At 38.1% G+C, this 12,632-nt stretch overlaps 3 protein-coding genes across 3 annotated transcripts; 1 reads left to right on the plus strand and 2 right to left on the minus strand.

The window, feature by feature from the left end:
- Positions 1-242: 242 nt before the first annotated feature.
- On the minus strand, positions 243-1,661 carry LOC140792096 (uncharacterized). The gene is made up of 2 exons (XM_073142926.1): positions 1,008-1,661; positions 243-819 (listed from the first exon to the last, which is right to left on the minus strand). Exons 1-2 carry the CDS (start codon positions 1,448-1,450, stop codon positions 387-389), a joined length of 876 nt encoding a protein of 291 aa, XP_072999027.1. The 5' UTR covers positions 1,451-1,661; the 3' UTR covers positions 243-386.
- Positions 1,662-2,384: 723 nt separating this feature from the next.
- Positions 2,385-3,129, minus strand: LOC140792097 (uncharacterized). The gene has a single exon (XM_073142927.1). The coding sequence runs from the start codon at positions 3,039-3,041 to the stop codon at positions 2,589-2,591; it is 453 nt and encodes a 150-aa protein (XP_072999028.1). The 5' UTR covers positions 3,042-3,129; the 3' UTR covers positions 2,385-2,588.
- A 3,837-nt stretch (positions 3,130-6,966) lies between these two features.
- LOC140792971 (mannosyl-oligosaccharide 1,2-alpha-mannosidase MNS3) lies at positions 6,967-11,740 on the plus strand. Its single transcript, XM_073144247.1, has 6 exons — positions 6,967-7,274; positions 7,785-8,758; positions 9,496-9,757; positions 10,560-10,757; positions 10,878-11,026; positions 11,093-11,740. The coding sequence occupies exons 1-6, from the start codon at positions 7,197-7,199 to the stop codon at positions 11,331-11,333; spliced, it is 1,902 nt and encodes a 633-aa protein (XP_073000348.1). The 5' UTR covers positions 6,967-7,196; the 3' UTR covers positions 11,334-11,740.
- The last annotated feature ends 892 nt before the right edge of the window (positions 11,741-12,632 follow it).

Raw genomic sequence — 12,632 nt, forward strand, 5'->3', positions numbered from 1 at the left:
TTTATTACCCACTTAATATCCGTATCCGTACTAATACAGGATGTAAATATTGATTTTACTACTATCCGAGCCCATTTCCAAACCTTAAATTGAAGAAAAAAGAGAGCATTAATTGAAGACGAAAGAGAAATTAAGAGATTAGATACTATAGAATAAATGCTAAATATTGAAGACAAACCATTATGAGTTCATAGTAGATTACTCGGCAATGAAACAGAGCCAAAAACAAAAACGAAAACTCCTTGGCAAAGATTATTCATATTCATTACCAAACACACTCTTGCGTATCATAAACTCAAGTCTCCTGGTAATTATTCCATTACTTTGAAAACACAGCTACCACAGTACTCTCTTCTTCCACTTTTGCACAAAGTACCTCCCTCAATCTACATATCATTACTATCCTGCACATCAAACAACATCCATATCTCATTCACTCTGCCACTGTACTCAAATGGCGAATTATACTGTGCAACAGTATAAGCCGACGTCGGATCGGCTTTCCGGCCCTTCTCGACGGCGGAAGCCCAATTGGAGCCTTCAAGACTGGCGTACAGAGCTGCTGCCTCCTCTCCAATGCTAGCATCAGACACAAAGCCTCCGAATTGCCTAATAGCTGCATATTTGGCACCCCATTTCTGTAGATGGAGGTCCTTCGCAGGAGGAGGGTTTGCTTGGTTCTTCTTCGGTACGTAGAAGCTTACGACGAAGGATGAGACGCAGAAGGGGCCATCACTGGGTGCCACTTGAGTGATCACTGGAGCAGTCATCTCTATGGTTGCTCCATACTCATTCTTTCCTTGGATGTAGTCAAATAGCCTGTTACATAAGAATTACGTAGAATATCATCATTCATTTAGTTTAGCATAATTTAATTGACACGAAAGAGAAGTGAAAAACAGATCATATGAATGAAGCTAGGATCAACTTAAAACTAGTGTTACTTGAGGGTGTGAAATGAAAAAATATACATTTATAACAGAAATGCGTAAGGTTCAGGTTCTTACTGCAAAAATCCCGCGCGAGTGGCGTCGACGAAGGAGATGTCTTCGATGGGCGAAGTCGACATCCACGCCGTCGAATTGTAACGGCGGATCTCGAACCCGTTCCCTTTGTCGACCACATCATAGGTCGGGCACTCGATGCGGTCGCACGAGGGAGGGAAGTCCCCGCGATCACCGGCCGAAGCCGTAGAGAGCGCACATGTGGAGATGAGGAGGAGGAAGAGGAGGGTAGAGTAGCGCGAGGTGAGGAGAATACCGGTGGCCATGGACGCAAACCCGAAGCTTATCTCGCGTTGGACTCGGGATAGAGAAGGAAATGGGCGGCGTAACTTTATACCCGGGGCGGATAAAGTGCGAGTTGAGCCTGTGTGGCTATGCAATGGCAATGTGCCTGCCATGGACTGGATAGCACTTTCTGCTGGTTCAAATGTAGGAGTTCCCTTCATTTCGTATACTTGGCGGGTATCGATTGGATATCAATGCCATCCAAACCATGACTGTTGGAAATGCTTGCATTCGGGGTTGCAATTGATCGGTGTTCAGATTATAACAAGATAGGCTGCGGTTGGAACGCTTCCACGTCGCCCTAGATTTATCCAGGATAAATGTAGCATATATATATATATATATTGGTTATTGGGTGGACGTTTTCCTACCGTTGATGGTTTCTTGGAGTACCCTTAGTTTTATTTGAGGAATAAATATATGCCTTCTTCTTTTACCTATTATTCTCTAACAAACGTATATATAATACTAAAAGATAAGGTCTATTACACTAACTATTACAGAAAATAAAAGTCGACTAGAGAATTATATTCGCATTGTGCCATGTGATTGAAGAATGTGTAACCCGTGACCGTAACCCAAAGGGGGAAAAGAAAAGGACAGAAAGACAAAAGAGGAACTGCATAGAGAGGTTGCGTTGGATAACTACATAGATAATTATCACAGATAGTCGCAAAGGTGATGAGGAGTCGTATAATTTTAGAGAAACTATATATATAATTGTCAGCACTCTCCATGCATCACTCTAGCCAGTTAGGTGACATTGATTGATGCTCAGTTTTCTTATTTTTTTGAATGATCCAATAGCACTTAGATCCAGATATTTATTCCCTCTATTCAAGTATATAATTATTTAATACTAAACCCCGTTATAAAGTTTTCATACAATTAATTGTAGTAGTTGTTCAGTAAGATTTGTGCTAGCACCATTAAATGTCATTCTAGTTAGAAGTCTCTATATACTTTAAAGTGGGCATGTGTGTAGGTGGTGCAGATGCTATAACCGTAAGCTGGTGCTACATCTCAGGGCATCTTAAATGGTTATGCCATTAAATAACTCTTTTGGTGCTTAGAAATCTAGCAGTGCTCCCAAACTAAGTAAAAAAATATACTTCTGATTAATGTTCTCAAAATCTAACGGACATTAAAGGTCACTATTATTATTATTATTATTATTAGGAGCTAGCCTCGAATGATAGAAACATGATTCCAAGTGAAGAGAACAAGACAGGATATATATCAGAAGATTGATACTAAATACTCAATACTTCAACACCGAATCCATTGAAGTGTCATCCATTACTTTCCCTCTTCTTCCTTCTTCCCCTCCTCTTCTTCGAAGGCTTGCACGGGATACGACCTCCCGATCCCCGCCGAGGTCTTAAAGGTAATTTTCTTATGCTCCGGGTCGTCGATGGACATATCGGAGAGCGAAACCCAGATAAGTATCTCCTTACTCTTAACCCCGGTCATCCGCTTCATCCTCCGGTCCTCCACGAACGCCGTCACCTCCGTCGCGTACGACACCGTCTTCCCGATGCTCTTGAAGTTATGCGTCGTGCTCTTCTTCTGCTTCAGCCACACGAACCCCGTCTCCTTGTTGCGTCCCACCTCCTCGAGATCCGTGAGGGGAAGCAAGCCACTGGGGAGGTGCAACTCCTGGAGGAGCTCCAGAGACTTCTTCTTACACAGCTCCTCACCGGTGTAGACCTCGGCGCCCTCGCGTTGGGTTGCGATAGCTTGGGTAGCCATGGGTGATTATCTGGATTGACTTCGTTAGGGTTAGAGTTTAGAGAGGGGTGGAGGTGGATGAGGAATTGGGGGTATTCGGGTGGGGGGTTGGGATTTTATAGGAGAATTGGAGAAGGTAGAAAGGGGTATTTTGGGGATTGAGGCAAGTTGATGGGGGCGATCAGGGGATAGACGGGACGGGTGGGTCGTTGGGATTGAGCTTTTAATGGGGAAGGCGAGGGGATCTGGTGGGGAATTTAATGAGGCTTTTAATTTTGAGCCTCACCGCGATGGAGAACAGCGCTGAGGGCATCATCTATGGTCACGAGTCTCGCGTTCGTTTGACGCGAATGAAACGATCCTAATCATAAACCGGTTTCGAAGTTATTCGCATGCACTTCCGATTAATTTGATTAAAGTTGGCTAAAACTAGTTTTAAAAGGTGCGTTTGATATTGGTATTCCTACGGCTTAGTTAGTTACTAGCACTTATACATCTTTTAATAGTGACAATTGGGCATTTGGGCTGTAATTTAGAGCTAGACATAGTCCAGCCAAGCTTGACTTTATTATGCGAGATTATTGTACCTTATACATATAATATAATAATTAGAGTTATTATATCTATTGGATCTTAGATCTAACAAATACTAATAAATACTATACTCTTTAAAATTTATAAATCACTATCACTCCAAATCGTTTCTTTAATAAAAGAAAAGCTAGTTGAGAACAAAGAAAATAAGAGAGAGGCGAGGAAGACTCACCACCATTATTTATGAGAAGGGCACAATGCCAAGCTGCTCCGTAAATTAGTTACGATGCGATACATAAACAGCTAGACTTTTCCCAAGGGAGGCCTAGAGTATTAATTAATATTTTGTACCAATTTAATCTATAAATTAGATATAGATTTAATTTTCTTTAGTTCTTTAAGATCTCTCGAAATAGTTCTACAAATATTCATCTGGACTTCTTCCTCCTCACTCGAGAATATATTAAATCGATCGACAATATGGTATCGTACTGAGTCCGACATGGCTTTTATTGACATAGGGTAGGTACTATGTAGGATTGTAGGTGCATATGAACCTAAATTGTTTTAATTCGTTCTTATTTTGTCATACTCTTTATTGCTTTAAACTTGATATACTACTACCGTAATATAAATCATGCGGACAAGAAACGTAATATGGTTCAGGCGCAGGGAAAATTTTATCCGTACGATTTTGAGTGCAATTAGAACTCCAACCGCTACGTCAATCCCGTACCGTTGTTTGGTCCCACTTCACTGGCCGCTTAATAATGGCCATGCGACAGAGTTAGGAGCTCTTCAACCCCGCATGTGCAGTGTAGGACCGAACGGGAGCAAGGTTACTGGTCATTAAGCCAATCTCACTCTGCCACGCTCTCCAGTTTCACGAAGTTTCTACGTCAGGGATGCAGAGGATCTCGTTAGGCCAAAAGGGCTTTTTTTTTCTTGTGCAAATTGTTTAATTATCCGTGGCTTACTTTGACCTTAGTAGTTCAGCTCAATTCTTTTAGTGTTGGTTTGAAGCGATGGCTCAATAATGCAGTGGCTCAAAGCAATGGTTCAGTGGCAATTATCTATGAGCCATAGCTTAGCGGCATAATGACTTAAAGCTTAGACTAGATGACTTATTTTGTATGTTAGCTAAAAATTTAGTGGAGTCTAAATGACTTTACTACATCAAGAAAAAATTAGTTTTTCTTATCAAGCCTATGTTTATTGTTTAGGCTTTTTGATGACTAAAAAAAAAATTACTACGTTTAGATTAGCACCCTTCAAAAAAAGATAAAGAAATTGAGTTTCATAGGGAGAAAAGTTGTGAGTCTTTATATAGAAACTTAGTTCGTTAATACCTTGAATTATCGAGAGTATTCATACGGTCTATATGTTTACCGCGAAGTTAGAAGCACCCAATTAGATAATTCTCCAATTATTATAGAAAGTTAAGCTATTAGAAAATATTAATTATTATATTTTATATTTTGAAAGAGAGACTGAGAGCAACGTATATCTAACAGGGAAGAAACAAAACCCCATATGTCTTCGCTATTATTAGGCACGGTTCTCAAGAAGGATTGTCGTCCACCTTATCATGTCACATCGAGTTGGTTATCTATACGATGTCATAACTTTTCTGGCTGATCTATCTTCACCTTATAAGATTTTATTATGGTGTGATTAAAAAGTAGTTTCTTTTCCAAATTTCTACGAGATAGACACTTAACAACATCCATTAATTTAAAGACAGTGGCAGGAAGAGATAACTATATTTCCTCATCAATGTCCACCCTCGATGTCTCTATCTTTTGAGTCTAACAAAATACAACCACATAGTCAGGTGTTTATGTTGAGAAATATTGTGGCGTTGATTTAATCAAGCTGTTTGCATTCATTTTTTCTATTAGTTTTACTGCAACCAATTTACCAACATTTCTTGCTGTCAATATTTAAATAAACGATACAAAGTTCTATATTCAGGGTGAAGAATTTACTGTGAATTTATATTCATATCAAACTTTTTGTAAATATTTTGAGAATAGTGAAATAAAAAACGATGTAATTTGCTTTGATAATCTGGAGACTTAGTTTGGTCCTAATTTTATAGGAAACCAGCATTTCGTTTTGTCTGATGTTCTATTTTGGAGCTTTATTTTGCTTCTATGGTTAATTTAATGAAACGATTTAGTTATATTATATTTATTTAGAACTTTTTAAGGGCTTAATGACCACGTCGAACACTCAAGCCAAGGACAGAGATCCTATGCATATATGTATGAAAGTTAGTAACTGATGATTACTGTACAATGAAGTATGGAATGCTTTTATGGTGGTTTCGACTTGTTGGATTTCTTATATATGAAGCAGAAGCCCAATATATTATTAACTTTTATCTGGTATATTGCAAGTTTGCAACTCCAATCACTATAGTCCGAATGGATCAATGACCAAGGAGCCTTCAGAGCTTCATGAAATAATAAGTGACCACTCATAATGGTAGTTCATTATTTTGATATAAGAGAAGGATGTCGAAGAGCATGATATTTAGAGTATCATATTAGCATGTATTATTTATGAGTTTGGGTTGGCCCCAATCTCACCTCCCCTCTATCTCCATTTCTATCTCACCTGCTGGATGAAATATAAGTTAATGTTTGAGTTGGCAGAAAGAAGAAAGATAGTCCAGAGTTTACTTTGGAGGAGGAAGGAGGGTAAGGTAAGGGTAGGGATTAAGGCTACGGAGGAGGAAGATAAAGAGTATTTTGGTCATTAAAAAAAATATTATAAGAGTTTTTTTAACCAATTATATATTAAGAGTATTACTATCGTAAAATGAACTAATTCGTGGATGAGAAAAATAAAAATAAGACAATATATATAACAAAAGGGCCAAATTGATATACTCGATTAGTTTAGCGAGTTTGATTGTCGTGTTTCCTTTTTCTTCTTTTATATGTCACTTTGATATTAGACCACAATTCAAAGTGCTTAAGTAAGTATCATTAAATATAGATTTAATTAGTAGAATAATATTTTAAAAAATGAATAATGATTTCGATGGTAATATTTTTCTTTTTAAAAAGTGATAATTATGTAAAAAATTCTAAAAACTAACTATAATGATAATTATGAAGATATTAAAATATTTTTAGCGGTAATTGTGATATTTTAATGACCGTAATGATTATGACATTTTGAAAAAAACCAGCGGTAATTACGTTAAAAACCCCATCATATATTTATTAAAGAAGTGTGCGATATGGAAACAAAAGAGGGGGCTTCCGTTATAATATGATTGAAAGTTAGGGTGTAATGTGTAATTTACTCCAGAAGAAAATGTGTAATTTTCAACTGTTAGTGGGCTTAGTGGAGTTGGGGTTAGGCCGGGTAAAGCCCGCCCGGCTTATAGAGTTTCATCAAACTTATTGTTTGTTGTTGGAATTTAACCCAAAATACTAAAGGAGCGCGTTTGTGTTGCGCACCGTTCGCGACTCGCGTCTCTTTTCTTCGGGTTGACTCGAGTTCCCGATCCCGACCCTCTTCGCTCGCCAACCAGAACCCACCACCTTCATTCCTCGTCTTTCTTCCCTCTCTTCGATTTAGCTTTTGCTCCAAATCTCGCGGCGGGAGCGACAGAAGCGAGCGATTATGTCCAAATCGTTGCCTTATTCGATGCGAGATGTCGACTACGACAACGCCAAGTTCCGCCATCGATCCCGATTCAAGGTTTCCCCTCTTCCCTCTTCCATTCTCCTTTCCCGATCTGATGCGATTCGACGAACTTATTGAAATTTCACCGCAAGAGCGTTGAATTCGTAACTCGGATCCGATACGGATGCCGATCTGAATCTAAGTTCGTATTTCTGTGCCTTGATTGAAATATAGCTGTTATTTGGTTTAATATCTATTCTCTCCCGGATTCTTGGTCAAATTCCATAGCATCCATCTCGAGACAAGCATTTTGTGCTGCAACTTAGTGAGTAAAAAATCGTGCTTCTTTAGGAGATACGATATATGCATGTATTGCTTTGGAAAGTTAGCCTGCATCCAGTTCATAAGTCTTTCAGTGACCAAGAATGCTTGCCTGTGATTAGCGCTGGCATTCTATTCCTTCAACTTCTCTTCTAGACACTAACACGTTTCATTGATTACTACTAAATATCAGATGTAATTGGCAATTGTTATAACTCACATTATGGATCACCTCTGAACTTATCTTTTTGTTGTTTCTTGTAGGTGATTACTCAGGCTTTAACTACTAGTAGCGTCAGATCAGACTGTGCAAAGTGTAGCCTAGGAAAATTCTTGGTGCTATTACTGGTTTGTGGTTTGATATATTTAATTGTCCCTCATAGAGATTCCAACAGTTCTGTGCCTAGTGGACTTCAGAATGATCTTGCAATTGGAGAAGACAAAAATGTTCAGAGAGATGCTAATAAATTTGGAAGATTTTGGAGGAAGCCACCAAGGCTCCCTCCGCAACTTCCTCCAGCCAAAGTGCATAATAGTAGTTCTAACCTTAATAATGAAAAGTCATCTCCGAAGTCTGAATGGAATTCCAGGCAACAGAAAGTCAAAGAAGCATTCATCCATGCTTGGTCTGGCTATAGAAACTATGCAATGGGCTATGATGAACTTATGCCCGTGAGCCAAAGAGGTACTGATGGTTTAGGAGGTCTAGGTGCTACTGTCATAGATTCCTTAGATACAGCTATAATAATGGGTGCCAATGATGTTGTCTCTGAGGCAGGAATGTGGATAGAGAAGAACCTAATGACAAGAATAAGTGAGAAAGGGCAGGTCAATTTATTTGAAACTACCATACGTGTTTTAGGAGGGCTTCTTAGTGCTTATCATTTAAGTGGTGGTGAACATGGAGTTAAAGGAGATAGTGGAATACCTGTGCTCTCTAAAGGAACTAAACCTGAGGTCCTCTTAGAAATTGCGAAGAACTTGGCTGACAGATTATTATCAGCTTTTACTTCAAGTCCTACAGCTATACCTTTCAGCGATGTTATTCTCCGTGATCGTTCTGCACATCCTGCTCCTGATGGATTAAGCAGTACTTCAGAGGTTTCAACCTTGCAACTGGAGTTCAACTACCTGAGTCAAATATCTGGTGATCCTAAGTACCATTTAGAGGCAATGAAGGTGCTGGAACACATACAAAAACTTCCCAAAGTGGAAGGACTGGTGCCTATCTACATCAGGTATGTAGGGGGTCTAGTAAGAGTTCTTGTGATCTCTATTTTCATGAACTTGATTCTCTTATTCCGCTGCATGGCGGCATTCATGCTTTAATTATTGATGATCACTTTTCTTATTTCCGTTTGAAATGTTTATGTTAAGTGTGTCATATGTCTGGTTTTATCATGAATAGGTAATGTTGGTCAGCGTGGCAGGACATGTAGACCATGCTGACTGATGTTGCATATGTGCTTGTGCTCATGAGTGGCAAATAAATTTGTGTCTAAGTATAAATTTTTGAAGTACATTATAATGAACTCAAGTACCTCAATTGTTATCATAAGTTCACAGAAAAGAGGAACAATTATCTTAATTGCGGGGAAACCAGATTAAAACGAGATTAGTGTGAAAAATATGTGGGAACCAGAATAAGCAGCAGCTCCATTTCATGAATATCCTCCCATAAAGTTTGCCTTTGTAGGCCTCTATGTATGACATAGAGCCTTCACATATCCTTAATTGTCAAGACCCGTATGATTTCCAACAGATCAATGTACATTACTGCTCTCTTTTTTGGGTTTTGTATCTATGAGTACTAATGTTGCACATGAAATTGCAGAACTTTTTGTACTTTCTTATGTTTTGGTTTCTGTATATATTTTTTATTCTGCAAGGGAATTTTCTGTTTTTAGACATCTTCCTTTTTCATATTTTGAAATTGTTGATAAACACTCACTTTTTCTTCTCCTGGTGAACACAGTCCAAGCTCTGGTCAATTTAGTGGAGAGAACATTCGGCTGGGATCTCGTGGTGACAGCTATTATGAGTACCTAGTAAAAATTTGGATTCAGAGGAAGGATAGTCGAAATAGTCATATGAAGTATCTACATGAAATGTATACAGAAGCAATGAGAGGGGTCAGACACCTTCTTGTTCGGAAATCTATACCTAAAGGGTTGGTTTTTGTTGGGGAGCTTCCTTATGGATCCAAAGGCGCCTTCAGCCCCAAAATGGATCATCTGGTATTAACACAATTAGCATACTGGTGTTTCTTCTGATTTGATGAGAAACTAATATATCTTCATTCAAATGATAAGATCTTGTGATTTTGTGATCCTTCTACTTTCTAGCAGGTAGATCATTGTGGGATTGTTAAGTTTTGATATAGTAAATGGAATTATGAAGCTATGCTTGTGCTTTAATATTATAAAATCCTCTTTGGAGAGAGAGATATACTTGCCTTGATATTAGGAGCTCCATAATTATTATTAACAATGAGTTTTTATAAGGAATTTTCCAGAGAAACTGTACGCTAGACGTGTTTCCGTATTTTACCGGATGAATTAGAGCCTTATGCCCATGCTTTGCTTGGTGGGTTGCTGAAAAGCTGCTTTTGACACTGTCAGAAGACCTTTGAGGAATTACATTTCAAATGCTCTTGTATTTTGCGTTCTTTTAGCAAAAGCATCAGCATTACGTAGACCAATTTACTAAGATTTTTCAGCAGTTAAATAAGTTAGTCAGTTGTAGTTTGACTTTGACTTATAGATCATTCGGCAATAGCTGTCAGGCTGTTTCATCATTGGGAAAAAAATGTTGTTCCTTATGCTGTGACTCACTATTACTATGGACGACTACTTGTATCTTCAGAACATTTCAAATCATCAAGTTATGTCAAATCAAATATTTTAGTCCAACTTTACATCCATCATTTATCAGAACAATTATTATCATTTACCTGATTAATCAAGTAATTGCATACTCTCTATGATCACATATATGCCTTTCAGATTTTAAAATAAAGCTAATTTTCTCATTTTTCAGGTGTGTTTCCTTCCAGGTACCCTTGCTCTCGGTGCTACTAAGGGTATCACAAAGAAGAAAGCAACTGAAAATAACTTGCTAACGACAGAAGACTTAGAAAATCTGAAACTTGCAGAAGATCTGGCAAAGACTTGCTTTGAAATGTATTCTGTAACTTCTACTGGACTTGCTCCTGAAATCGCTTATTTCCACATTGAGGTAAGCTAACTAGCTGATCATTGGTTGTTTAAAATGAATTCTTAATTTTTTTTCTTGCAGCATATACTTTTGCATTTTTCATATTACCAATGAAAAGTTGGCTATTTATTTTTTAATCAGGGTGATTCTGAAGGGGGGCCTGATGGTGGGAACAAAAGCTCTGAGTATGTAAAGGACATAATAATTAAGCACAATGATCGGCACAATCTCTTGCGCCCAGAAACTGTGGAATCGTTTTTTGTTTTGTATCGCATCACAGAGGATCCAAAGTATGCTCTCTCTCTCTCTCTCATGCGTCTTACATGTTTTCAACTTTTATTTTTGAATATGTACAGGTACCGTGAATGGGGTTGGCAAATTTTTGAGGCCTTTGAGAAGTATACGAAGGTGGATTCTGGAGGTTATACTTCACTGGATGATGTTACCACAATACCCCCTTACAAAAGAGATAAGATGGAGACTTTCTTCCTGGGGGAGACATTGAAGTATTTATATTTATTGTTTGGAGAAAATAATATACTTCCTCTGGATAAATTTGTATTCAATACAGAGGCACATCCTTTTCCCATAAACTGATCGACAGGCTAGGTTTATCCTGCAATCTTCGGCAATGCAAGCTCGAGGGAACTTCACAATGTTGGGATGTGAAGAAACTCAAGTACTCCTCGTGGCAATGCCAAAAAGGACGACACCCTTTTAGGTGCCAGATCGACATGTACTTCTGGGCATGAATAGATTTTGAGATGGTTTTTCTAGCAAATTCCCTTGCACTGTGATGCTGAGAAGCATGCGTGAAGAAGAGGTTTTATGCAGAGTTATTAGTTCTTTTCCCTCTCTGTATTCAAATAGAAGTCAGGATAGCTTACATTCTTGATGTTTTCTTGAACTTCCTGAACTTCGTTTGTAAAATCTAATACATCATTACATTCAATCAATGCACAAATAGCTGCGAGGGCTCTCAAGTTGCAGTGTCTTCTACTTAATTGGGTTTCTCCATCTATTGTTTGGTAAAAGGAAAGGCCAGAATAAATGCTCAGAGATGCCGTGCCATTTTGCTTTTAAGAATATATTTGGAACTAAAGTTAGCATAATTCTTTCCCTAGATTGTTTTCTAAGAAGAAGCTTCCATAAATTTTCATCTTCCTAGTCCAGAATAGTAGACTTATTAGTCTAATGGTTCCTTACACCAAGCTTTTCGGTGATCAAATGAAGAAACATTTGCAACTATACTATTCTTACATGGATTTTCTATTACTTCTTTCACTGATTCCCTAGAAGTATTTTCCTTTTGCAAATACTAAAATTAACATAGAAGATACAGATAATCATGCTGCACAGGAGTGAGAAATCTGTTCTAGCTTGCCATCGTAGCTTTTTAGTGGGTGGAAAAGCTTTCTAGTCATTCTTTCTAGATATATAGACATTTAGGTTTTATTAAGTTTTAACTAATATAGACTTCAAATTATGTGAGTCATCGAACAATTGCTTCGAATTAAATATAACTGAGATCTATTCCAGGTCGCCGCTCCACCGAGTAGCTCCTTTAAACTAACTGCACCATTGAGTCATCAATAAAATTGTCAGCTACAATTTGATAACCAACTATATTACTATTTGGTTGTTACGTTGCCTTTTTTTTTTTTTTTTAATGAAATGAATGCACAGGGTTGGCCTTCTAGAAAAACAACATCACGTGACCACTTTGCTATGTCCTTGTCTGACGTGTTCTTCCTCACACAAATCTATTTGCACTGTCGCAAATATTCGCTGTTTTGGTTCTTCTCCTTGGCATCCAAATTTCACAGCTAGATGAGCTACTTAATCGTAATGTTGATTCCATAAAGGCAATTTTATGTATCATACGGTAATTCATTG

This window comes from Typha latifolia, chromosome 7 (assembly GCF_019914945.1).
Source record: "Typha latifolia isolate L0001 chromosome 7, TyphaL0001v2, whole genome shotgun sequence".
NCBI classification, from domain to species: domain Eukaryota; kingdom Viridiplantae; phylum Streptophyta; class Magnoliopsida; order Poales; family Typhaceae; genus Typha; species Typha latifolia.